Raw genomic sequence first — 27403 nt, 5'->3', positions numbered from 1 at the left:
GATTATTACAAAATTGCTTAACTACCATGAACCCCGTGATTAGTAATAATGATTACAAGATGATTACATTTTTTCCTTAACATGTAACTTATACTAGAGAAGTGTTCAAATATCCCTCGGGAACACTAAATCTAGGTGTCTCTTTCACTAATACACTTGCACTAACATCTACCACTTCACTACACTGAACTGGCTGCACTGTAGACTGAGTCGGTGCGGGCGCCTCTCGGGTCGGGGCCGCCTGTGGCCCTCGCTCCAGCGCCCATTGTGCTCGCCTTCTGCTGCAATAGTACACCCATACTGCTCCCCCGAGGCCCACTAAAGCGAATAATATGTATATCGCTGCATAATGGTGAACGTCGTGAAAAGACATTCCTGCTAAGGGTTCGGTATTTTTCATTAATTCAATATGTTTCTGAATATCTTGAAGCTGAACGGTGTAGTTACGAGATAAGTCAGAGATATCATTTGTAGAAGCACTCGGTAAGGAGATGTTTATTATATGATTAATCTGTGATATTTTGATTGGTGGTATGATAGAGGATATATTGACTTTGCTCTCCCTTTGACTATGTGAGACAGAAAGGAACTCAGAAAATTTGATAGTACATCCTCCATCGACGGTGAAAAATCCAGAATTAATTAATTGTAGTGGCGTAATTTGATCGTCACATACAAGTCTCATATGACAAGGTTCACAACAAAAGAATATATATTTGTTTAGGCTGCTCAACTCCAGCCATCTGTTCTTGCAAGTGGAAATTATTGTTTTGCATTTTCTTTCATTTGGCATCGTTTCACAAAAACTATATTCATCTTTAATAACATGAATAGATTTTCTAAGATGGCATAATATTACCTCAGAGTTTCTCTGTACGCATAATTTTAAATCCCATTCCGCAAGCTGTAAGAAAGAGTCATGCTTCAGATTGACAGCCACGTAGTCGGCCACCGGCACCACAACTACCTCATTGTTGGTATCTATGCGGTGCGGTATGGGGAAAATTTTTAATATTTCATAAACATTGTCATCCATTAGGGGAATCATTATCTCAAATATAATAAATCTGCCAGTCACCTTTGTACGAACTTGCAATAAATTATAAATTTCTGATAGACTTTCAGACGTTTTAATCGGCAGCGACAATTCCTTAGGAAGCTGCTCGGAGATAACTACCAGTTCGTGCCTCAGTTGGTCGGGTGTGAGAAGATGAAAGTTAAATTTCCCATTATAAATATTAGTTACAGCATCTAGAAGTGTTTTCTGAATATTATTGAGGCTAAATATTAAGTTATTTGTTATCATAGAAGTTGCCAAAAAGTCATTAACGAGTGACATATTTTGAATTTCAATGTTTACTTGATTAATGGCTCCTTCTATGGCGTTCAGTTTCTTATGAATTAACTTATGATTTTCATCGATGACTTTCTCAGTGCGTTTTAGTAGATTAAACTCTGCTTCTACCACGGACGTCTGATTCTTCCATAGCAGAGCTAAGTGATTTTGATTTTTTCTTATTAGATCTATGTCGCTCTCATATTTTTGGGCGAAACTGTCATCTAAAACCCTAAACAAGCTGTTTGCAATATATCCGACACCATTTATAAGTCCGCGCTTGTGACGTACGTTATTGTTTACATTGTGCGTCATTAACAGGTTGGAGTAGTATTGCAGTTCGCTCACCTCATGCCGTAGCTGCAATAAGACGCCGTCGCAATGTGATCCTGATTGTATTTTTTCACAAATATTCTCCAGGTACTTTATGTATTTCCCAAGAGCCTTAATGCCTTCTGAATACGGTTGAGTATCGTAATACACTACCAACCGCCAGTCGTCTCTAATTATTTGCATGTCTTTAATATGGTCGAAATAAATACTATTGTTACTTGGCAAGGGATTTATATTATAAAAGGACTGACCTAGTGGTATATTCATAAAAAATAATAATAAAGAAAGTGCTACTGAGGCAAAGCTAACGGTTTTATTTTTTGTTACAGATTTAATAGAATTTTGTTCGTTATTTACGGGAAGCCTACCTAATTTTATAACTGGCCTTTTCATGAACCCGTTTTTGGTTTTAAGCGTCACGACTCTTACGTAGCCGTCACTGCCGGGGTGTAGCTCTACTACGCGACCTAAGGCCCATTTCCCCGGCGGGAGATTGTCTTCCTTAATGATGACAATATCGTCTATTTTTATATTAGATTTAGGCTCCCTCCATTTACTACGAGCGGTAAGTGAAGTTAAATATTCCTGGCGCCACTTGTTCCATATATCATTCAATATTTTTTGGTTGAGATGCCACCTAGTTCTAAGGTCTGTCTCTGTGTCATATAAAGTTAGAATAGGACCGCTACTTAAAAAGTGTGAGGGAGTTAAAAAATTCAAATCATCAGGGTCTTCGGTTAAGGGACAGAGCGGGCGCGAGTTCAAACATCCCTCTAATTGAGCGAGCAATGTAGTGAACTCTTCGAATGTCAAGTTTTGTTCACCGATAACTCTTTTCAGATGGTGTTTCAGAGACTTAACTGCAGCCTCCCACAGTCCACCTGCGGATGGCCAAGAGGGGCAATTATGATGCCATTCGATACCCATATCTACAATTTCAACCTTAAATTCTTGACTTTCTTGAAGCTCTGTCAACTGTTGTCTTAACTCTTACGTTATTTGCTCCAATGAAATTTTTTCCTTGATCACTGTATATGTGACCCGGAACGCCTCTTCTGGCTATCATCCTGCGCAACGCCGCAATGAAAGCAGGCGTTGATAAGTCAGAGACGAGTTCCAAGTGTACAGCCTTGGTCGCCATACACACAAACACTGCTATATATCCCTTCGTGGTCTTAATACCACGACCCTTGCTGGATTTGACGTTTACGTGCCCAGTGTAATCAATACCGCAATGAAAGAATGGGCGTGACGGGTTTGTGCGCGCCGAGGGCAAATCTCCCATTATCTGTTGCTGAAGGTCAGGACTATGCCGCCTACACTTAACGCACATGCGAAGCCGCTTCTTCGTAGCGTTATTGCCACCTATAAGCCAGTATTTGCGCCGAATTATCGCGGTTGTTAGTCGCGCACCCCCATGGTAAGTAAGCTCATGTGCTTGGTCGATAATGAGTTCCGCTAATCTCGTGTTACAGGGTATGATGGCAGGATGCTTCATCTCAGGATCGATGTTCGCATGCCTAAGCCTGCCGCCGACTCGTAAGATGTCGTTTTCATCTATTATAGGATTTAAACTAAATATTTTGCTATCTCTGCTCACAGCTTTTCCTATCTTTAGACTATGTATTTCTTGTGAAAAGCTTTCAATCTGACAATTTTTTATAATTAAATTCCTAGCCCTATTTACCTCTAGTATGCTTAAATAACTTTGTTTTTTATTTTTTGTAGTGAATCTTAATATCCACGCCAAAATTCTTATAGCTTTAGTCAGTGAAGTTTGCTTTTCAATTATTTGCTTAATAATTTCGCTACCGCTTAATAAAACATTAACTTGCTTATTAGTTTTTATGTCTTGATTTGTAATATATTTTTGTTTATTTTCCTTTTCAGGTATGTAGGTTGGTAGCCATGCCGGTCCATGCCACCATAAGTTATGTTCTCGAAGTTGAGAGGCCATAAGTCCTCGGCTCGCGCAGTCAGCTGGGTTCTCTTTAGATGCTACATATCGCCAAGAGGTAGCCGGCATCGACTGTGATTTGTTTCACACGGTTCGCCACGAAAGGCTTCCATCTGTCGACCTGGCCGTAGAGCCAGCCTAGGACGACCATCGAGTCCACCCAACCATGAACGGTGATATTATAGTGGACGAGGCATTTTCTAATTTTTGCCATTAATTTTGACAGTAATACTGCGCCACACAGTTCTAACCGAGGCAGTGAGCATTTTTGACTTAGTGGCACTAATTTTGTTTTCCCTGCCACTAAAACTACTGTGGAATTATTATAACGTGTTATCTTACAAAATACGACAGAACTGTAAGCTTTAGTACTTGCATCACAAAAGCCATGCAGTTCTATGATATCACCCTCGTGACTTTGCAGCCACCTTGGTACTTGACACTGGCTTATTGAATCGATATCTTGTTTAATTTTGTACCATTCTTCAGCTATGTGTTGTGGTACCAGTTGATCCCATGCAAGATCTTCCCTCCAAACGTCTTGAAACAATATCTTAAGCTTTGTAGTGAGAGGAGAGAGCCAACCTAGCGGATCAAAGATCTTAGATATCTCCGATAAAAGCGTTCTTTTCGTAAGCTTGGATGTTGTAAGTAGTTGCGACTGAAATGTAAAGTTATCGGTCTGCGGGTCCCACCCAAGCCCTAAGGTCTTCGTTGACTCCACTTGCTTGAAGTCGAAGAGATCTTGTGGTTGAATAGGTACGTTGACGTGCTTAAGTAGCTCAGGCGAGTTTGATTTCCATTTTCTTAAGTGAAAACCACCCTTCTTCAATAATTTATTCATATCTGTTTGTAGCTGTTTGGCAGCTTGAAGCGAGTGGGCCCCATGAATGAGGTCATCCATGTAAAAGGATTCCTCTAGTACGCTAGGCGCTAAACTATCTTGAAAGTTCGGCCTCTCGTCGTGAGCTAATCGTTTAAGCGTCATCATTGCAAGGAATGGAGCCGCTTTAGTTCCATATGAAATCGTAGCTAAGTGATATTCAAGTAACTTTTTATTTGGATTATCTCTCCACAGAATCATTTGCAAATTCTGATCTTTATTACTAACCCATATTTGCCTAAACACCTTTTCAATATCGGCAGTAAATGCATATTTAAATTGTCGCCACTTAAGAATAAGATCCATTAAATCTTGTTGAAGATTCGGTCCCCGCAACATAACGTCATTTAAACTTAAGCCTGATGACGTTTTACTCGATGCATTAAATACAACGCGTAATTTTGTTGTCGTCGAATCGTTTCGGGTGACACAATGGTGAGGTAAATAACATCTAAGGAATGCATTACGGTCAACAGCCGCGGGTGTCATATGTCCGAGCGACAAATATTCTTGAATGAATTGCGAATAATCATTTTTAATTGATTTATTTAATTTAAGTCTTCTTTCTAAATTATAAAATTGAGCTATTGCTTTTGGTTTAGAATTCCCTAATTTTTCCTGGTACTCGGGTTTCAGTGGCAACCTGACTTCGTATCGCCCGTCATCTCGCCTTTTTGTAGTTGACTGGTACAATTCCATACACCTTTTGTCTTCCAAAGATAAGTCAGACTTTTCCGAAAGGTCCTCAATTTCCCAAAATTTTGGTATTTCTTCGAGGTTATGTAAAACTACATTGCAATGAAAAGTTTTTGTATTGCCACTCAAAATCTAACCAAGTTGCGTTTGTTGAGCGGTCGGTAAGGTCGAATTTACCCTGCATATTCCATCCATAATAACAATAGAATATATATCTGCGCCTAATAAAATATCTACCGGGCGACTTTTATAGAACTCCGGGTCCGCCAGTGTAATGTGATCCAGGTATGACCAGTTCGATTTTTCTAATGTACAACTGGGTAAGTTTTTAATAAGCTGTTTCATTATTAGGGCGTCGGTTTCAAAGGAAAAATCGCTTACTAAAGATGAACAATGTAGGGTGACCATACCCTTACTATTGCTTTCCTTATCGCCGACGCCTGAAATAACCCCCTTACACCGTTGCCGTGGGATTTTCAGGGTCTGTGCTGCGTGCTCTGTAATAATACTAGTTTGTGAGCCCTGGTCTAGCAGTGCCCGCAAGATACAGAAAGAACCATTAGCGGCTTGCACCTTTAACATTGTAGTAGGGAGTAAGATCTCGTTTGGATCCTCCTGAACTGACCCGTGTGAGTTGCGTGGAAGTTGTTTTTCTGCGCTGGCATTTTCCCTTGTATAAGCAGAGTTGCCCCCGCGCACGCCCGTGCCCTCACCGCTATGACCGACTTCCGTCGATGCGCGCGTGTATTGCGATTGCATAAATGCTTCATGTAGAAGTCGATTATGTGCCTTATTGCACTCGCGACAGGCTTTATTTGACTTACATTGCTTACCCTGATGATTCGATAAACAACTTATACATAAATTTAATTTATTTGCAGTTTTTAGCCTATCGCTAGGTAGCATCTCTAGAAATTTCTGACAGTAATAGATTCCGTGATCATTATTGCGACACAATGAACACCTATATATTGACATGATATTACCTTTATTATTAAGAACTGGTGAAATTACTTTACTATTATTTAAGGACGTTTTATGATAATACGATTTGTTAAGCTGACTACTAGGATATTGATTTTTATTAATGACGATATTTTTGTGCATAGCGTTGTCTTGTTTCCTATGCGACGACTCTAATGAAATAAATTTAGCTTCTAAATACTGCAAAAATTCTTTTAGGGATGGCAATTCGCGCGGGTTATTTACCGTTTGCATATAATCTGTATAAGATGCGGTATCTAATTTTTGAGTCAATAAATATACAATTATAGGGTCCCAGGAACTAATGTTTACTCCTAAATTTTTTATTGCATTGAGACATTCTTGTGTTGTGTCATGCATTTTTTTAATTTGAGCGACTGACTGTTGTTGCATTATAGGCATGCTCATAAGCGTGTTTAAATATGATTGAAAAATAAGTCTTTTGTTATTGTATCTTTGATTTAATATCTCCCAGCAAACTATATAATTATCTGCTGTTATATTTAAATGTTGGATGAGTCTCTCAGCTTCTCCTCTTACTTTGGACTTGAGATACTGCATCTTCTGTGCGTCAGACATGGCATTATTTTTATGGATACTCTCACTGAACAAGTCCTTGAATGAAACCCAGTTATTATAGTTTCCGCTAAACGCAGGAATTTCCAACTGAGGGGTGGATTTTACAATATGGGCTACGGACCATGTCTTTTTATTAATGGCCTTTTTGACGGCCTGGTACTTATTTTCATACGCTAAGAATGTACTCTCGTACTCCTCGTTCGATCCGTTCAGCTCGCCATCTAGCTCCCAGTGCAGGGTGTCGATAACGGACCAGCGGGACTGAATCGTGCGAAGCAGATCTTCTAACTCCCATCTCTCGCTTATTAAATCTAAAGTCATACCTTCCACTGTCCGATGGAAGGCCTTGAAATTACTTTGCTGCTTTCTCAGCATGTCCACGGTTTTGCTATCCGTATATGAGTGTTGTAGAGCAGCCCTACTGCTGCCCGGTTGTGGATTAGACTCTTGTGTTTTCAGTGGGAAAGTGGGAGGTTTACCGAGGGGAGATTGTGGTTTCTCTCCAGTTGTAATATCACAGCTCTGGATATGAATCTTAATAATATCATACCTCTCCAGATCCTTAGCAATAGCATCACGAGTGTGAATCTCTAACTCCTTATTCGATAGTCTCGTAAAGTTAGTCTCATACTCGAACCAATAGCTTTCTAGAAGGTCCAACCTCTTTTTTATGTACTCGGGAGTCCTTCTACTTGCGCCGTCTTTCTTAAAATTTGTATATACGTTTTCTATGGCCGATGCCAGCTGCTTTTGGTTAGCCAAAATATCAGCCACCGACGACATCGTTGAGAGAAATAATATAAAATAAATGGACAGATCTTACTTGAAATCTGCGCCTGAATCCTTGGTGTTCAGGTGATTCTCACTGGAACTCTTAATGTCACAGCAAGGGTCGAATACTACTCACTATTCTTCTTGATCGAACAGTACACGTAGTACACGAAAGTCACTTATAGTTAATGCACTGTGTCTCTACAGGTACACCGGTACACGGAACCGCACACACGCGGATGTACAAGGGTTCCGTTTTTCTATAGGCTCGAAGGACCAATATGTACGGGATGCCGTACGAGTGTTTATAAATAAAACAGTTTTCTATGATAAATATATAATATTAATGCATCTAAAAATATAATGAATTAAATGCAAAAATGTATTGAGCCACGCGCGGTACTCTTAATGACCGAAAGCGATGAACTGACTTATTATAATTAAAATATTGGTATTGAGTAATTTAGGTCATATAAAATAAATTCAAGCTAAACGCTACATGTACGCGCTTGCTCGTACAGGTAGTATTATATATAAGTCATATGATAGATCCCTGTAATCACGAATATTTGGAGCAGTTTTCATGTCTCCTTCTAGTGATTGTCGAGAATTTGCACGGTAAGAGTTTGGTAATGTTTTTGGGCCTGGAGTCTCATTTAACCCGTTAACAGGTTAAAGCGTGTTAATGTGTGTGTAAAAGTATAATTTATTTATGTTGAATTAAAATTAAACTAAAGTGGAAAAAAAATTGAAAAGGATGTGAACCTCGTGTAGGATCAGCCATCTTGCTAATCGTATCTGGGTCCCCAGCGCGTCGGAAGCAATTGTCCAATAGCAGCATCTGCAGCTCGGCGGCAAGTGCGGCGCGGCTACGCGCGGATACCGGCACCACGATGACGGGCGCCTCGCAGCGCACGCGCACCCGCATGCGCTGAAGTTGGGACGAGCCGCGCAACTGACTTGTTACCTGGGTGCCAAAATATATTTATTAATATCTATGTTAATCTTGTAATTAAATCTATATCCAATACTTATACATAACTCCAAGTTGAGTACTTTCCGTATTGATAAGTAAAGAAATTACTTATTAAATATTTTGTTAATAATTCTAAGATATTTTAAATCATATTCCTAAAAATATTTTATTATTCTTTATTTTATGTAATTGCCAAATTGTTCCACAAACTTTAGAGAAACACATTTTGAAAAGTAATCAATAAAAGGTTCAATGCGGGAGCGAAATTTATATGTAATATATATTTGTATTATTAAAAAGTAATATATACAAACAATAGCAGGCGCTTACTTTTTGCCTCGCCTGAGCTATAACGCGTCTCAAAAGACTAAAATCTCGTGCAAAAGCTTGTAGTTCCAGTACAAAGCGTCGTGTGTGCACGTACGTAACAGGACCCATTTCTAGAGACAAGCTCGTCTCGTAGCCGACTTTAGCCGCCTCTGTTGCACTTAATCTATAAAAAAATATATTGTCACATAATTTTCTTACATAAGCTAATTTAACCTAAAATTATTTACTAACGACCTTAAGCTTAAGTTAATAACACTTTTTTTTGTATTGGCATCAAAATGAATATAAGTCATGTTCTAATGCATTCATCGCCATACCTCTGATAATGCACATCGAGTGCGTGCGTGGTGCGCATGCGCAACCGTTCCCGCCACAACACGGCTCGCGGCGCCAAGTCCGCCAACGCGAGCGCACCGAGCGTCGCGCGCACCTCCCGCCCTCCCGCGTGCGCCTCGTCTATCACGCGCACGCGCACGCGCGACACCAGCGCGCGGCACGCGTCGCCCCGCGCGCCCACCACCACTACTGAGAGGGAACGGACTGACATTTCCATTTCAGTTGCACCCGCTTCGAGAGTGTTCGATGTATCAGTATTTGGCTTATTTGTAGTGCCTGGTGGTTAAAATATGGGTTTTTGGTTTATTTGTATATTTTTTCTTACATATTCAAAATTTTAAGGGGAGTTGACGAAAGAATCTAGTAAGTAATAAATGTATAAGTGCACGAAAATATATTTAAACTTAAAAAAGACAAATATACATATATCAATTATCTTTTATTTTACGTTATTGTTAAATATTTCAGAACTTGCTGCGTGAATTCAAATATCATTCGGGGATTAGTTGCAAAAGCGCGACGTTGAAAGAAAGCTAAGCGAAAGTTGGGCCAAAAACGGAGAGCGGAGTAACTTAAAACCAGCAATAAGGAATACATGACGGAACACCGCCCATTAAAATTGTTATAATATGTCAATACTTACAAAGGATTTGAATTCACAGCAATCGTATATAGCTATCGTATAATATAATATATAAATCTCGCATAACATTAATGAACATAGCTCACTTTGATCATGAGGATCGACTGTCGGTTCGGGTCGATCGGACTCATCGCCTGCGACACCGAAAAAGTCGAGTACAGCCACCCAGCTGTCTATACTTAAAACTAATTTTAAGCAGTTGAATTCCACCTTCGTCAATTTCGAAACCTGAAAATTTGTATTTATTTTAAGTTGTGAATTGGACTGAAAAAAAAACACTCACTTGCGGGATCATTCATTGTAAGGACTTTTAGTCTGTTTCAAAGAAAACAACTTTTTAAAGGCAAAATTAAGTGGGCCATGAATAGAGGCCGGCGTAACGCAGAAGCACGAGTATGCTATTGTAAACGCGTCGGTTGTGGGTTCAATTCCATATTTTCATTTCCTCGCTCTGGTAACCATGCTAAGCACGACGTAAGTTCCGACAATTAACACACAATGTCTCTGGAATTCAATGGAAAGCAGGGAACCGGGTAAATTCACACGTAGACCTATAGTTTCATATAATATACCTGTAGCTCTATATCTTTATAAATTCCTAAACATGTTTAAATTGAGAAATAATCCACTAAAAGTCAAGGAAAAAACACAATTTAATATAGTATTTGTTTACCTTTTCTTGCGTGTCGTGTCCGCGCGTGTGCACCCACACCCACACGAGGTCGTCTCGCGGCGCCGCCTCACGCTCCGGAGAGCACGGCGGCGTGCTCGGCTCCTGCTTACTTGTACGACTCTGGAAACAACACTCATATAAATTGTTATACTTACTTTAATATTTAAACATAACTGTCATGTACGTAACATATTAAAAAAAGAAATAAGAATCTTTTCTTTTCATGACTCTTTAACGAGATTAACTTATCGTGAGGCCTTAATGAACCATTTTGGAGCTATCGTAATGGCGGCTATATTATCAGAGGCCAAGACACTTACACTTATCGGGGACATAAACCAACTACCCTTTATCGACAGATTAAACATCTTCCAAATGCACTATGTCGGCCCAAACCTCGTGACGACCATCAGTCATCAAAAGCTAGCGAGATCATACAGATGTCCACTGGATGTGACATACGCGCTAAACGAAGTTTATAACATCATCAACTCAGCCCGACAGACAACACGCTCCCTGAGAAAGTCACGATAGACGGGTGCTTCTATCCCTATATTCAGATTTCCGATTCCCCCAATACTCTGTATCTCGGGAATCTCAAGGACTTACATACGAATTTGTAGTAATCATCCAAACTAAGAATTTTATTTGTAGTAATCATCCATTAAGAACGCCCTACACAACAGCATATCTCACGCCTTAATAAGGCATACAAAAGGATGTATGACGCTACCGGCAACTTCATTCGCCGGGCAAATAAAGGTTCCTTGATTGATATAGTGGAACACAACATCCAAATGGCTATTTCTTACAGAGATAAGGATGCTATAAACATATAAAGTAACCAGCTAACTGCACCGCGATCAATATAATCAACAACCATGAACTCGGATACTGACAAAATGAAACGCAGAGCATTTAAAATGTATTTACATCCACTTCACTTTTTAAAAATGAAAACAACAGTTTTAATAAACAATTAAGAATAAAAAAGGCAAGGACAACAAATGTCTGTGGCGCTTTACCTCGATATCAGAGCGAAGAAATAGAAATATAAACGTGAATAAATATTTCATTTCCTCGAGTGGGAATCGAACCCACAACCGCCGCGTTACAGTCACACCCTTGTGCCGCTGCGCCACGACGGCCACTTAATTAAATTTTAAAAACTATGTAAAAATTACTTCTCTTTCTGGCAATTTATCCAAAACATGAAGCTCAGCCGGCAACGAGGTAGAACGTGGAACAGGCGGTGAGGAAGAAGAGTAATGAGGTAGAGAAGACGAATTAGTCTCAGATGGGAAGTGGGTCACAAAGTCTGGGCAGGATGTAGATACGAAAACAGCTTTGGGCGGCATGGGCGGCGTGTGAGACACCATCAGCATACGGTGACGGGAATCTGGTTCCTTGGTCAGATCTTCCATTGTTATTGAGTGGAGAGATACCTGAATAAACAAATTCACGGTCAAAACTAAGATATATAGGATTGATTATTATCAACTACGATATATAGGATTGACCGTCGTCGATTAAACAAAAAAATACAATTAGTCTTCATAACTTTTTCATTATTTTGTTAACATAAAGACAAACTAGTCTCGAAGTTACAAACTCGAAATTTGCAATACTCGAGTTTAGAATCAACTTTACTATAAAATCGACAATATTTTGTACTAGTTTATATTTCTCTATTTAAAAACGTAGTAGTATATTCATACTTATTAACTGACCTGTAAAGTGGACTCGTCCGGGTGCAAATGATCGCGACGGAGAGAAAATTCTCGGAAAGTTAGGGCTACTAAGCTGCGTTCACCCGCACCTAAATCTGCTCGAAGTTCCACCGTGAATTTTTCCAATTCAAATGTTACTGTGGAAAGAAAAAAAACGTATTAAATTTTATATAATGTTATCATCGATTTTAAAATATAATTATTATTTTGATATTGCAAGCGTGGCTTGGTATGCGTAACTGTTGGTACATCTTAGCAGAATCATTATGAATTAATGTAATTGTTGTGTCGACCGTACAGTAATAAACAAGTATATAAATTTGAGTGATATATTTAAATTTTAGGTATAAAACAAATTCCGAATAAGCTAAAGATAAAAAAAAATAATTATACCCACCAGCAAGGGGTGTATGAGCTCGTGCTGGTGTCGGTTCGTGTTTGGGCGGTGGCACCGCTAACACTGCGGCACGTAACTGAGGGTCCAGCCGCAACGTTGGTACTGCTGGCTCCACTACGGAGACTGGCTGCATCAGAACAAATATAATAATAGTGTGATGGTGACAAATATAATAACAGTATAATAATAGGTGTTATAGTATTCTAACTAAAAATGTACGCGCAACCCTTGCAATGATAATTTATTTATTTGTTCTTTAGAAATCGTAGTAATCAAAATCGAGTATAAAGCTTAGAAATAGAAACCTAAAATACAAATTTACGCTTGTAATTATGAAAACCCAAAAATGTTACTATTCGACCATCCATGTAATTCTTCTTTAATAATAGCAAAAACCTTTTTATATGATTTAACTGATATAAATAATAGCATACATCAGGATGGTGCGGCGGCGGCGGGCCGTCCGGCTCGTCTGGGGCGGAGTTCCCGAGCCACTGCAGCGTGTCCAGCAACTGCTCGTACTGCTCGCGACTCGCTGTCACGTGTAGGCCATCTACCACTTTGCCATCCACTGTACACTGTGAAAAAAGTTGACTTACCGTCGACTGTCATGTAGAATTACCTTTCTTTTCGTTCAACGTTTTAGTTAACCCTAAACGGTTTAAACAAAAGGGAATATAATCAAAATTTACAGTAAAAAAATTTAAAACGTTTATTTGGAATTGTCATTAGAAAAAAGTTAGTTATAGTGATTAAAATATGAAATATCAAAATTTTCACGTTCTTTATCCCTATAAGTAAAATGCGTGAAACATCAGCCAAAATGATATCATACGGACTTATAAAAAAATTGTTAACTGATTAACGCAATTTTCATAGGCTTTCATTGAATTTGTTTAAAACGCAACGCTAACTGATGTGACAGCAGAGCAACATAACATCTAGTGTTTCGTCTTTGGATGAAAAAAGCAAAAATATAATTATTATAGATAATTAGGATACGTTACCCACAAATAACCTATTATTTTTAATGTTCAAAAACATATATTATTGTTTAGCTTCATTATATGTTGTTAGCAGACAGAGAAAACTTTTTCTACTCCTTGTCATACCAAAATAAAAAAACGAACATAATTCATTACCACTATTGTAAATCGACCCCACAACCGCTTCGTTTACATTTTGACAATGTTTCACACAATCAAGATAGCCTCAATAGTATAATAACAAGTTTCTCACTTACCGTGGGACCCACATCGGTGTCGGCGAAGGCGACGGTGAGCTGCAGCGCGGTGTCGTGCAACACGGGCAGGCCGCGCGCCGCGTCGTACACATCGGCGAGGCACTCCGCGCCCAGGCCCTCGCTCCGCGCGCCGCGTAGCTTGTCGCCCACGTCCAGCTGCAAGTACAAGTGTAATGCAATAACCCACTTAAATATGTTCACCTATATATGAAATTGTTGGGAGCAGCATTTTTTCTTAAACCGTATTTTTTTTAGATTCATACTGTATCCCACTAACAGTAGAGGTTACCTAAAATTAGGACACTACGTCTACGTTTCCGCTCAATTTTTTAAGGTATTGCAATTTTCATGTTTAGTAACTCACCGACACCAGCGAGATGTCACGCACGCGCACTGCGTAAAGCGCGCGGTGCGGCGGCGCGGGGCTGTTGGCGAGGCTCATGCGGCCCAGGTGCGCCACCAGCACCTGCGTGCTGCGCGCCGCCCGCGGCACCACCACCACCGGAGACTCCAGCTCCACGCTCACACTGGATGTCAAATATAGTAGATGTGAGTGTATTGTATTATTGCTGTTAACTAATATAATTATAATAAATTACCTAAAAGGCTATTTTTAAGAATAGTAATTATTTGAGTTCAATTTCTTGCTAAAGCTACTATTTTATGTTCCATTATTTAAATATGAATAAGATTATGTAGCTACCTGAACATAATTTGCCGTGTATCTCCATCAGGCTCGTCGAGGGAGCAGCCGGCGCTAACCGTCCGTCTGCGTGGCGACACACCTTCAGTAGACTGCGCCAGCCGAGGATTGGAATATAGTGTTTCACTTCTGAAAATCGACATATAACAATATAGTTACACAACTATAATAAATAAAAAGGATGAGACTAAAAAGAGTAACATTTAAACTAGACTATAATTAATGAACCCATTACAAACACTTTTGAAATATCTAATTACGTAAAAATGCCAGTAGCGTTAGTTAAGCAGGAAATTAACACCTGCTCGGAAGGTAGAATCCGCTATAAAGAATCGGCGAAATACAAGTTGCTCCTTAGTAGGTACCTGGGGTGCACCAGTCCAATGGCCATGTCGGCGGCGGCGGCGGCGGCGGCGCGTATGGAGCGCGCGAGGTTGGCGAGGTACTGCTGGAACTCGGCCGCCACCTCGCGAAGCTCGCGCAGCAGCGGCGCCGAGTGCGTGTACCACACCGACGCCACGCGCACCGACACGCTCACGCACACCTCCCCCGCGCCCTCTGTGCCTTCCGCGACGCCACCGTCTGTGCGAGTACATCAAACGAATTACGTGTCAGTTGTAGGTAAAAAAAACCTAATATTAAAACACTTTTTTCACTTTCTACATGCCTGAATTTGATATGAGGCGTGTTCAGTGGCGGAGCTGAATGCAGCAGTTTGTTATATCAGAACAAGGTATATTCAAATTTGCACCTAAACAGTTGTTTCATAAAGTCTGAACATAAAAAAATAATTAAAAATATGTTCAAATATAATCATTGCCACTAATGGTCAAACCGCAACCAGTGTTCATTGTCAGGCACTTTTCTACAATAGTTTATTTCTATAATAATATTAAATTAGTTCACATTTACTTACCACTACAATCATCAAATTTAGCCGGGTTCACTGTCCTAGATATGGAGAACCATAGCGCCTTATCCTCGCTGGTGGCGTTAAAACAGCGGGGCGGCGCCGCCACGAAGGGTGCCGGGGGTGGCGCGGGGGCGGGAGGCGCACGCCCCGCCGACAGCACGCGCGTGTGAATACCGGCACGCTCTGACAGCGACACCACTTGGACACCGCCTAATGAACCGCCTACTTCTATACGTTCACCATCTAGATTGTAAGAACAGAATAAGCTATATATTGACTGTGGCTGTGTTAGCTGTGGTCTCGATATAAGTTGAAAAAATAACACATAATATTGATCATTTTGATTTCAATTAATTCGAAACAATATTTCAAAAAATCTATAGAAATTTTGTGTCAATTGCTTTAGCTCTTAATCCTATATTGGAGAAATGCTTATTTACTTATAAACATAAAAATATATATAATACTAGTGGACCCGAACTATATATTGAACTATAAGAACATTTATTAAATATATTTATGAAATTATTTACAGTTTCCAATAGAGAGATGCGTTAAGCAAGATCATTTTGGGTGACGTTTTCTAACAACAAACTTTGCAAATCGTTGCTTAGCAACGACGGTTGAAAGAAAGAAGAAACTACGAATTTCATTGATTGGTATGACCTTTCTAGCTTAATACAATAATTCAGTGTGTAGTTCACTGACTGTATTTAACAATACATTATTGTGAGCCAGTGTATATAACGTGCGCCCGTCCGTAGTTCCGGGTCCCGTACCCGACTGTGCCGGTTGTGCACACTGTCAATGGCGAGTGCAAACCAGTACTACACTATAACATATATGTATGTGAAAGCAGTTGGTTACCCAGGGTGGCTTGTATGCGCGCGTCGCCGACGGTGGCAGTGGCGATTTTGCTTGCGTGCAGCAGCAGCAGCACCCCCAGCCGGTGGAAATCGAAAGTGATCTCCGTGCGCACACGCTATGAACACACAATATTGTATCATATATAAAATTAGAATAGTATACACATATAAAAATCTTTCGTTACAGCCCGCCTGGATAGCCAATGCACAGCTAAAAGTGCTGTTCAATTCAAAATTTAAAAAGAGAGTGGGGAAAAACGCGTTTTATGATTTATAGTCCAGGGAAGCGAAATTTTGTTTTCTACCACTAGCCACAAAAAACGTAACAGAAAGAAACTTTACAATGTTTGCTTATATGTACTTCAATTCATAGAAAATGAGTGCATACGCCAGCAAAATAAATTACCTTAACGTGTTCATCCACCGTTGGCATCGAGAGCAGGCTGGCGCTGGTGGGCGGTCGCGGCGGCTCCGGGTCCGTGTGCCGCACCCCACCTCCCGCCACGCGGTGTGCAAAGCCAATAAGCTCCACTATAGTTTCTTGATTAGCTGTAATATTAACCAATATTTAAACTACAACAACAACAAAATAAAATACTTTTGTTTAGCTTCACAGTGTATCCCGCACGTAGTAGGATAGGCAAAGGCAACCTGGGAACTTAGTGATAAAACACTCCGACCCATTAAGACAGTTTCGTTCGACACTTTTCGCTGAAATCTGGAGTCATTGCCTGTTGAGTGGCAAAATTCAATGCCGCACATTGCTTTGTAACCAAAGCGATAAATTAAAATTATTAAATATTAATATTAAAAACATATATATACACTTTTTTTCAAATAAGTAGTTTCTCATTTTATCCTACATAGCAGGGTAGGCAAACAGAACTTAGTGATAAGGCATTCCGTCCCGTCCGTACGTTACCTGGCAAAACTAAACATCAAGGGTCTGTCTACCAAAATGGGGAAATGAAAATAATTCATTCTCCTGAGCGGAAATCGAATCGTCTAGACGTTGTGCCACGTCGACCCACCACCCTCTATAATTTATTTCAGTACTAACCTATAACATCCAAATTGTTAAACAATATATTAGCAATCCTCAAATCCTCCGAATCGCCTTCTCCTTTCACGAAGCACAACTCTATCGCAATAAGCGCCTCCGAATCCACAATGCCAGGCGCCGCCCAACTACCTCCGTTGTTCCAAGTGTTTCCGCCCCAGCCCGCCCACGCGCCTCCTCCGCCCGCCCAGGCGCCGCCCTCGCCAGCCTTCGCACTAGTACTCCAGCTTGGACGAGATCGCATGCCTACTGTGGGACTTGAGCGTCCTGTGTCTAGATCTTATAACATAAATAACATAAACATCGTTAAAATTAACACCACGCGAAGATGGAGTTACATTACAAAACTACTTGCAAATTGAGCTATGTATTTTTTGTCTATAAAAATAGATGTAATTAATATCATGTTAGCGTACTCGTGTAAAAGAGGGTACATGTAGTTGTAAGACTTTAAAAGCACTTTGGGTGATACATATCACATATTGCAATAACATGGAATCAATTTCCGACAAGTTTGGAAACATAGACAATATAATATGTTTTTCTCATGATTTTTTTTAAACGTTAAGTACTTTCGATTTCTAACAATAGTTATATTAATTATATCTGTTTTGGCTTCACATTGTATTCAGACCAACTGACGTCACAGCAGACGTCAGGCGTCCAAAAGTAGATGTAACATTTGAATACATTTTTAGTGCGCTTATCTATTCAGTAAGAAATTTTCAGTGGTTTATTAGGTCCTGAGAATCGAATTGGCATATTTAATTAAATAAAATAATTAAATTAAATCAAATCAAATCAAAGATACGAGATATAGTGTTAGGTATAGCGCGCACTAGTGATTTTTGTCACCGTGACTGTTGCGTCACTGTCACCATGTACATTACACTAAATGAAGGTGCGCGCATTTGGATACGTGACAATTGGGTGACTTTTTGTCCGCGGAGGACGGCAACACGCCGGTGACGCAACTGTCACCGCGTCCATAGATTTGTATGCCCGTGCGCGCATTAGCAACTAAATGTCACCTCCCCCTTGCGGTTTCCATACTAGTCGTCTTCCGCATAAACATGAAACAGCAGCGTGTTGCATTGCAGCACAGAATTTTTATTTCAAGAATGGCGTCAAGTTCATCTACAAGGCAAAACGTGTGTTTTCATGAAGATGAAATAGACAATGACAATACTGATTGACGAAATTAAGTTGAGGCCATTGCTCTATGACAAATGAAAAGTTGAAAGCCAATATTTTCCACGTTTGCTTTTTTTTCTATTTCTTAATATAAGTGCACAGACAACCATCTCTTCGAGATCCATTTTATCAAATGTAAAAAATTTCGTCACTGTCATCGCAAGTGCGCGCAGTCGCGAAAAGTATGGTGACATATCAGTGACAAAAAATTTATTGTCACCGTGACAAAAGTTACCAGTGCGCGCTAAGGCTTAGGCGGCCTTATCTCTGTAAGTCATCCCTTACAGGCAACCTTTTATTCATATAGAACTAATAATAGTAGACCATAATTGGCGGATAACGATGCATAAACATATTTTTGTTGTTCGTTATATCTCATACATACACAATAAATACACATATACATACAAACAAAAAACATACACATAAACCGTATATATAAATACAGTAATATACACACATACAATAAAAATAAGTACATACAAAATGTTTAAATAGAAACAATTTACCGTTAACAGTAGCATTATGCAACGAGTATATAGCGTGATGCAGCGCTAGCGGCGTGGGTGGCGCGAGGGAAGCACGCGCATCTGGCGACGCCGGTGACGTGGGCGATGTGGGTTCCGACCCACGCATGCTGCCTGATGCCGTGTCCATCCTGCAACATTACATCAGAATATATAAGGAAAATAATTGACAATTAGAGTATACCAAGCACCTATTTTATCAAAAGTAATGGGCAAAATTACTTTTAAAGTTCTTTACGACTTTTGCTAAGGATCAAGTTTATTTCTAATAGTTTATATTTTAGATAGAATATTATGATTCTTAATCAGGTATTTAAGTTTCAAAATGAATTATATTTTAAGTCATTTCTAAATATAAATGTTATAGACTAAAAAAAGTTTTATATAAATCCGTACTGTGGTTCTGTAAGTGTATGTGAACAAACATTCAGTTTTTACTTTTTAAATTATATAATAGAGTATTTATGACACGTACCCCACGTGTTTATGGCTAGCCACGAGCAGCTCAAAGTCGGGGCCGTAGGTCTGCAGCGCGTCCACCAGTAGCAGCGAGTGCACGGAAAGTGCCAGCGACGTGTCGGCCGCGCGCACCCCCAGCGCCGCGCGCACTCCGCACACCTGCACCTCCGCGATGCTGCGTCCGCGGGACTGCACCTGTCAGGTACAACCAATAAACTGTACATTTGCTCTAACCATTATTATCTACTGTTTAGAAATTATATATTAGTTTAGATTTTTTGTTAATTTGTTCTTATTATTCTCTTTTATTCATTGTATTGTAATCAATATACAGCATTATCAAATACATTTCACTACTTTGTTGTTTACTTACCTCAAGTGACATTTGATCGATAGCAAATTGCAATAGCAGTAGCGTCGCATTCTGATTGAGAGAGAAGTCTGAGAACTCGGTCTCCGAGTTGTCACCGCTATCCTCGTCGTCGTCTCCACCAGGGGCGGGCGGGTTGTGGGGCCCGCAGAAAGGCACTGGGGGCGCTGCGGGTGGCGTTGGCGCTGCCACACGGGCGACCACAGCGCGCACGGCCGCCAGCTTGTGCTCGCTGAGATGCGCCACGAGCGCGGGCAGCGCGCCGCATAGCGCCAGGCGCGGGTAGCGCGGATCGGCCACGGCCAGCGCGCGCCGCTCCGCCTGCAGCGAGATGCTAAAGCGATCTAGCAGGTGCAGCGCCGACGTGGGCTTGGTGTGCGCGTACCGCCAGTTGTCGCGCGCGCGCCCCACCAGCACCTGCAGTTCGCTCAGCTCCACCTTGTAGCGGTCGTAGAGGCTGGTGTGCAGGCGCGTGGCGTCGATGTGGCGGGGCGCGGGCGGCGGAGAAGCGGGTGGCGAAGCTGGCGACAGCAGGCTGCCGGGCGGCGTGGAGCACGGCGTCATGAACGCGTCATCGTCGTCCTCGGTGGACTGGTGCCTGAACGGCGCAGCCTCGGGCGCGAGGTTGACGTCGGGCATGTCGGCGTTGGAGAGGCGCAAGCGGCCGAAGTCGACGACGACCACGGAGGCGTCGCGGTCGCAGAGGTCCTCTACCAATAGGATCTGTGGCGCTGAGATGTCCAGCTCGATATGCCATGTACGACGTTCAGTCTGTCATATAAATAAATATTATAAAAATATTAAATTTCGTAATAAAAATATATTATTTTAATCAAATTATTTCAAGTTTTATAGATAACGAGAAATGTTAAAAATATGATATAAAGTAGAAAAAATAAATTAATTAATATTTTATTTGATGGCATATTTTTTTTTTGACGTCCCACAATATTCTGATTTGTTATTGAACTCTCATTTCGCGTTTCCCTTTAACTAAAAATTTGAAAGCATATTATTTATAATGAACCAAAACGGCCATTAAGAAATAAAATCATTTTACTACCGGTCGTCTAGTATGCCTTAGCAGGCGGTCCCATTGGTGGTGCAGGGTCTGTCGCGTGTGCAGGCGCACGTGCGCGAGCGCGCCACCCGCCCCCGCGCCCGCCCAACGACGGGCCCACCGTGCCGCCTCCGCGCACCACACCACCTCCAAAGACGACGACTTTACCCGTAACCTACATCGCCCAAATATATTTACATATCATTTTTAGCTTTAACTTCTATGCCACATAGCACGGTACGAAACCTGGGGACCTAATGTTAAGACACTCCATTTCCGCTAAGAAACTTCCGTTTCCCATCCAAATTCTGAAGGCAATGCGTGTACAAAATACTAACTTCCGCCACTCAATGGCGGAAGTTAACGCAGCTAACTTAATTGCCTCGTTACTGAAGTGAAAGAAATAAAAATATTAAATAGTTGATCTCCTCGAGTGGGAATCGAACTCCCAACCTGTCGCGTTTCCAGTTGCACCGTTGTGCCTCTGCGGCACGACTGGATCTCACTTGCACTAGTTAGCAATATTGATAATCTTACTTGTAATCACAATTAACACCAACAGGCCGCTTCTCATAGGTGAGCTGGAACAGGGGCTCGGCGGGGTCGTGGACGGGCGGCGCGGCTCGCCAGGCGGCGGCGGCGCCCAGCCCCTCGCGGATAAGGCCGTGCGGCGCCACCAGCACGGGGAACAGAGTGCGCGGCGTGACGCGGTCGCGCAGCTGCACGCCGCCCAGTGACACGTGCAGCGCGTGCGCGGCGGCGCGCGGCCTCGACTCCACGCGCACGCACACGCTGCTGAACTGCAGCTCCAGCCCCTCACCCTTCCCGTTCTCCCCGTCGCCGCCCTCACCGCCTGCACCGCCTGCCCCGCCGGCATCACCGGGTCCATTCGTCGTCCTATGAATTAATTTGGAATTTTACATATTTATTAAAACAATGTTAAGATTACTACAAAAATATAATGCTTGCCTAAAATGGAAATTTAGTATCTCTTTCACATTCAGATACTTTTTGTTTTTGGAGAATAAAATATAGCAGATCGGCTATGATTAGTAATTTCTTTGTAGTCAATGTTTACGTTTATAGTGCTTCATCATTGTAAAATTAAATTAAAATAATAGCATTGTTCTTAAACTGATACAAGACTTGATTGTTTTTTGTATTATGTACGGCCTACAAATATTATATCCCCCATTTGGTATTAATAAAGGTTCTATATACGTTCTGTTCTAATACTGTCTGAACACCCATTATAAAATGAAATAATCAAAATTATAAATGAGCTTGACATAATAAAACTTACCTAAGACTATCTTCACTTTCAGTGCACAAGTCCAACGATCCTTTATGTAATGTAAATTCAAACAATCCAAATACAGCGTCACGTCGTAGCAGCGTGTTATCATCTAATGAATCTGCTATCACATCCAATATCTCATCTTCTAAGCCCGTCGTGGTGTTGGTAGTGGTGGTGGGGGTGGCAGTTGGGGTGGGGTCAGGCGGGGACGCGTACCAGCCCCACCACTGGGGGAACCAGCGCACGAGCACGCTGCGACCGGAGCTAGTGGGGGCGGTGGGGGTGGCAGCAATGGGGGTGGGAGCAGTTAGGGCGGGGGTGACAGGAGCACTTGGCACGCGTCGCATTGCGACTTCACGTAGCGGTTTGAGCACGTGCAGGGGCGTGCGCCACTCAAAGTCGTCCTTGGCGGCTTGGCGCTCCGGCGGCAGCGTGGCGGCGGGTGCGTTTAACACCGCCAAGCACGTGCTCACGTACTCACATGTTTGGCGTGCTTTTTGTACGCACTGCTCCCACGTAGGTTTCGCGTCCATCCCTATGAGTAGGCAACAATGTCATAAGTTCTAAACTTTTGTAGAACTTAAAATAAATAACTATGCATATCTATATATGAGAATGAATAATGTAAGTAATTTAAATATTAAAATAAAAACTATAAGGTAAGGTAGATCCTTAATTTTTTGAGTAAATTCAGACTATTCAAATGTTGCATAGTAAAAATATGTTAGATATATGTAGACAAACCAAATATGTGTAGAATTAACTTATTTAAATTAACTGATTTAACTATAGTTAAGATCTGTTTTTTTAATTAAATTCTACACATATTTGGTTTGTCTACATCTTCTTTGTTTGTCTTTCTTTATAAAGAATATAGGGAGAAAAGATAAATTAATAGAGAATATTAATAATAAATTTACATGTATGGTGCGGTAGATGAGCCCGCACGGCGTACATCCACCAGGCGCGCGCGTGTCCAGCGACGGGTGCTGCGGGCCGCAGAGCTCGTATTTCACGCAGCCTCGCTATCTGTTCCAATCCGTGCACGCAGCCTGTCATCTCGCTGTATTGTCTCTGTACACACATATCAACAATAAGAAGCATGGAGGATAAAGAAAATGTATGTAATAAATGTCAATTGAATCTTATGCAATAATTAAGTTGTATAATACGATAATATTGAAAAGAGCATTTGTTGAGCTTGTTACTGGCTCTTCTTATTGGAATTCGTCCAGCTTTCGAGTCAGTGGTAAAGTCAGTGATTCAAAAGTATGTACCAACTTGCAAAATATTATTAGAATAAAAAGAATATTTGAATAAAAAAGTATTATAAACGAATTTTTGGATCATTCAGGTGGTTCTAACTGGCAAAATTAAGAAAAAAATTTTTAAGTTTAACTAATACTCACGTTTGAATCGTCGAATGACATAAAGCTTCTAATAATAATACTCATATATATATATATATATATATATATATATGCAATAATAAAATATAATATATAATATAAATATAATATATATATATATATATATTTAAGTTTTATGAAAATATAACAATTAAAAACATAAAAAATAAAATTAATAATATATTTGACAATTATACAGAGGTAAGTCTCAGCTGCACGGCAGGCAGCTCGAGATGGCAGGCGAGGCGCGGGCGCGCGCGGTCCCGCAGCGGCAGCTCGCAGCGCTCGCGGCGCACGCGCGCGCTTGCCGTCGACGGCGACGCCACGTAGCGGTGCGCGCGAGACCAGGTTGCGCGCATACGATCCTGATCCAACAAATTATACAGAGTGTTTTTGTTAACACCTCTTTCAATGAAACCACAGTTTTACCTACTCTATAAAAACCTAACCTAATTTTTTAAAAAATTTTTTGAAAGTGTTTTTTTTTTTCAAACAAAATAAATAATAAAATTATCGTTGTAAAATAAAACACAATTTGTTAAGGACGACGCTCGCACACATAAACCTAACAAAGGGACACCGTCGCACACGCCTCATATAAAATCAGCTTTACGCTGTATCCCACACACAGCAGAGTATGCAGAGGGAACCGAGTGTTAAGACACTCCGTTCCCCACTTTCCGCTGAATTTTGGAGGTATTGCGTGTTGAGAGGCGGAACTCAACGCCGCTTTTTGCCTCGACAGCAGAGCAAAGAAATGGAAATATACACGTAAATTCGACACCTCGAGTGGGGATCGAACCCACAAACGTGCGTACAGTCACACCCTTGTGCCGCTGCCGACGGCCTCAATATATGGGTTTGAAATATTTTACCCTATATGTTGTTCCTGTAAAAGAAACGCTGATACTTCTAGTAGTTACTATTTTGTAGTTACACAAGCTGTACACGCAATTCATTAAATATGCACTAGCAATGCATTACGTACACACTAAAAACAGTGAAATTTGACTGTGTTACATATAACAGAATTTATCATGGAAAAATACGATAGCCAAGCACACTACAATTATAATTAATTGTTTTATTGGAACATAAATATTATAAGCTATACACTAACGGTAAGCTCTGCAATAGTACAATCCGCCATCATGCCGGACGGCACGTCCATGGGGTCCCAGTACATCGCCAGGTTGTTTAACTCCAACAGCTTAAACGAGCAGGGGTCGTCAGGTGGAGTGAACCCACGACACCATGACGCATCACACGACTCTGCCGCCAGTGACTCCACAGTAAACCCGCACGCGAACGCGTGTCCGGGGCAAGTTAACACATCCTCGTAGCGGATGTGAACATCGTTTAATTTTAACTGAAATTTAAAACATATGTAATGATTTTAATATAAAATACACAGTCGGGGGGCAATTTAAATTTTATATTTACGAAATATGTAAAATTAAAAGTGACGCATTCTAAGTGTCCGAGTCCGTAATTCGAAATGCAGGTACAGTGGGTTATATCGAAAATTTTTATATTTTTATAATATGTCGCTCTTATTGAAAATGTTGGTAAATTATAAAAAGATAAATTTAAATTATAACTTAAATAAAATTGTATATCATATAACAGAAACAAGGCTATTAAGTTCAAATTCTAAACAGAATAGTTGGTTATTTTTTTTAATTCTAAAAGTATACACTCTAAAAATCAACAAAAAATAAACTACCTGTAAATTCTCCACAATATTCGCCAGCAGTCCCGTGCCGTAGCTGAGCCAGGAGGAGTACGAGGCAGCGTAGTAGCCGGCGTCGTTGGCCTCGTGCTCCGCGCGCCATTGCGCCTCTAACGCGTCTAGGAGCGCTACTTTACGTTCATGCGCTATGTTTGCTTCTACTGCACTGTCCCACTAAATATTATTACAAATTTTAAAAAATATTTTTTAGAAATATAAAAATATTTTAATGTAGCGGCGTTTGAACTCTCTTCTTGGAAACCTTCGAAGCGTTCTGACCACTATGCTATATCTGATCAAGTTACGAGACTAGTCATGGCGCAGGGGCAAGGCATGTGACTGTATATGTGACAGGTTGTGGGCTCAATGCCTATTTTAGGAAATAAAACATTTAATATTTGAGTTTCTTTGATGATTTGGCCTCGAGGCAAAAGGGTGGCGTTGGGTTCTGCCACTCAATACGCAATACCTCCAGAATTCGGCGGAAAGTGGAGAACTGAACTGTCTTAATGGGAACGAAGTGTATTAACAATAGGTGCTCAGGATCCCTTTGCCTCAAATAACAAAAATATATAATACAATAAATGAAGAAAACATCCTATGTCTTAACTGTTCATGAATCTTGATTATTTTTTTAGGTATAGACCCTTTCACCCTGTATGTATATTTATATTTTTTAAATTAATCAATCATTTTTATAAGGGAAAATAATATAGTTATTATATGATAAGTACCTAGTTCATTAAAAATAGTTTTTTCGATTTTAAAAACTAAAACAAATCAATCAACTTTATTTAATTAACTTTTTCTTATTCCATTTAATAATTACAACAAAACAATGTGGTACAGTCAAATCGAAATAAAAAAATAAAAAAGAAAGAACTGTGGAAAAATTTCTAAATAACAATAACACAATAAATAAATAACATAACACCTTAAATGTTTTTAAGGCATACATTCCAATGACTGTTGTTGTATTATCTATCTTTATAATCTTGGCATTTAGTGTCAAACCTTATATCTTTCACTATACATATTTCTTCATGAATCTTATCTGAATGCCAAGTTCACTCTCAAGGTTAGAGATTGTATCATTTTTATAAATCAAAATACAAGATTATTAATGTCTAAAAGATAATTATATTTGGAAACAATTAATCATAATAATTAAATAATAGATAAGCAAAGTCTATAGTCCTCATTTTAATATTAATAGTAGACAGAAAATTAGTGTACTTTATTTATACTTTTTTCTTACTTAACATTTTTTTTATTACACTATAGCTATATGAAAAAAAAAATCTTGTAGCAACACCATATTTAACTGTAACCACAATGGTTATAGGTTTGATTCCCACATAAAGACAAAAAATGGCATAGAGTTGTGTGTCATTCAATATGCAATCTCCTAAAATAGGACAATAGGTAAGGAACCAACTGCCTTAACAAAAGGCTACCCTCCTGTATACAGTATGTAGGGTTAAAAAGAGCTTAAAAAATCATTTTTCAAATAATACCTCATCTAAATTAACTGGTGCTGCCACTAAATATAGTTTTTCTATGGCTATAAGCCATGGTGCTGATCGTATCTGCCGCACTGGAACCTGAAGCTGCACCTTTCCAATAAACCCAGCCTTTACTTCTACAGGCAAACCAAGGTGTCGTAGTGCATCCTTCTTAAGAGGAAGATTTTCTAATTCAACTTTACCTAAAATTATTAAAAGTAAAAGTGTAAATAAATTATTGTGTTAATCATGATATCATTAGCTTTCTTATTAGTGAGTAATTGGAATAATATTTAAATTGGTCACAAAACAGATGAACTATCATAGTATATTATAAATAATAAACTATCATAGTATATTATAATAACAATAGCCTCATAAGTAACAAAAAAATGTTACACAACATTGAGCTTTCATGGGTGGAATAATGTGTTATCTTCA

General features: G+C 40.1%; 1 protein-coding gene and 1 pseudogene across 1 annotated transcript in view; both read right to left on the bottom strand.

The window, feature by feature from the left end:
* Window positions 1-27403, bottom strand: part of Vps13D (vacuolar protein sorting 13D) — a 54632-nt gene that overhangs the window by 26534 nt on the left and 695 nt on the right. The window contains exons 2-29 of the mRNA XM_085205037.1: window positions 26975-27165; window positions 25452-25631; window positions 24846-25094; window positions 23923-24090; window positions 23237-23390; window positions 22323-22851; window positions 21557-21916; window positions 21023-21194; window positions 19963-20730; window positions 19606-19784; window positions 19113-19261; window positions 17410-17688; window positions 16756-16898; window positions 16351-16465; window positions 15487-15726; window positions 14936-15152; window positions 14571-14699; window positions 14232-14394; window positions 13868-14023; window positions 13059-13202; window positions 12625-12751; window positions 12228-12364; window positions 11682-11942; window positions 10498-10617; window positions 9911-10052; window positions 9163-9457; window positions 8846-9008; window positions 8305-8506 (exon numbers count right to left, since the gene is read on the bottom strand). Coding sequence (XP_085061163.1) covers window positions 8305-8506; window positions 8846-9008; window positions 9163-9457; window positions 9911-10052; window positions 10498-10617; window positions 11682-11942; window positions 12228-12364; window positions 12625-12751; window positions 13059-13202; window positions 13868-14023; window positions 14232-14394; window positions 14571-14699; window positions 14936-15152; window positions 15487-15726; window positions 16351-16465; window positions 16756-16898; window positions 17410-17688; window positions 19113-19261; window positions 19606-19784; window positions 19963-20730; window positions 21023-21194; window positions 21557-21916; window positions 22323-22851; window positions 23237-23390; window positions 23923-24090; window positions 24846-25094; window positions 25452-25631; window positions 26975-27165 — 6132 coding nt within the window. The remainder of the gene's footprint in view (window positions 1-8304; window positions 8507-8845; window positions 9009-9162; window positions 9458-9910; window positions 10053-10497; window positions 10618-11681; window positions 11943-12227; window positions 12365-12624; window positions 12752-13058; window positions 13203-13867; window positions 14024-14231; window positions 14395-14570; window positions 14700-14935; window positions 15153-15486; window positions 15727-16350; window positions 16466-16755; window positions 16899-17409; window positions 17689-19112; window positions 19262-19605; window positions 19785-19962; window positions 20731-21022; window positions 21195-21556; window positions 21917-22322; window positions 22852-23236; window positions 23391-23922; window positions 24091-24845; window positions 25095-25451; window positions 25632-26974; window positions 27166-27403) is intronic.
* LOC146527985 (uncharacterized) lies at window positions 2669-7551 on the bottom strand (annotated as a pseudogene).

The sequence above is a fragment of the Heliconius melpomene genome, chromosome 20 (assembly GCF_056956725.1).
Source record: "Heliconius melpomene rosina isolate 202511_hmr_F chromosome 20, ASM5695672v1, whole genome shotgun sequence".
NCBI classification, from domain to species: domain Eukaryota; kingdom Metazoa; phylum Arthropoda; class Insecta; order Lepidoptera; family Nymphalidae; genus Heliconius; species Heliconius melpomene.
Note: the sequence above shows the minus strand (reverse complement) of the source record. Positions and strands in the feature narration are given on the sequence as shown.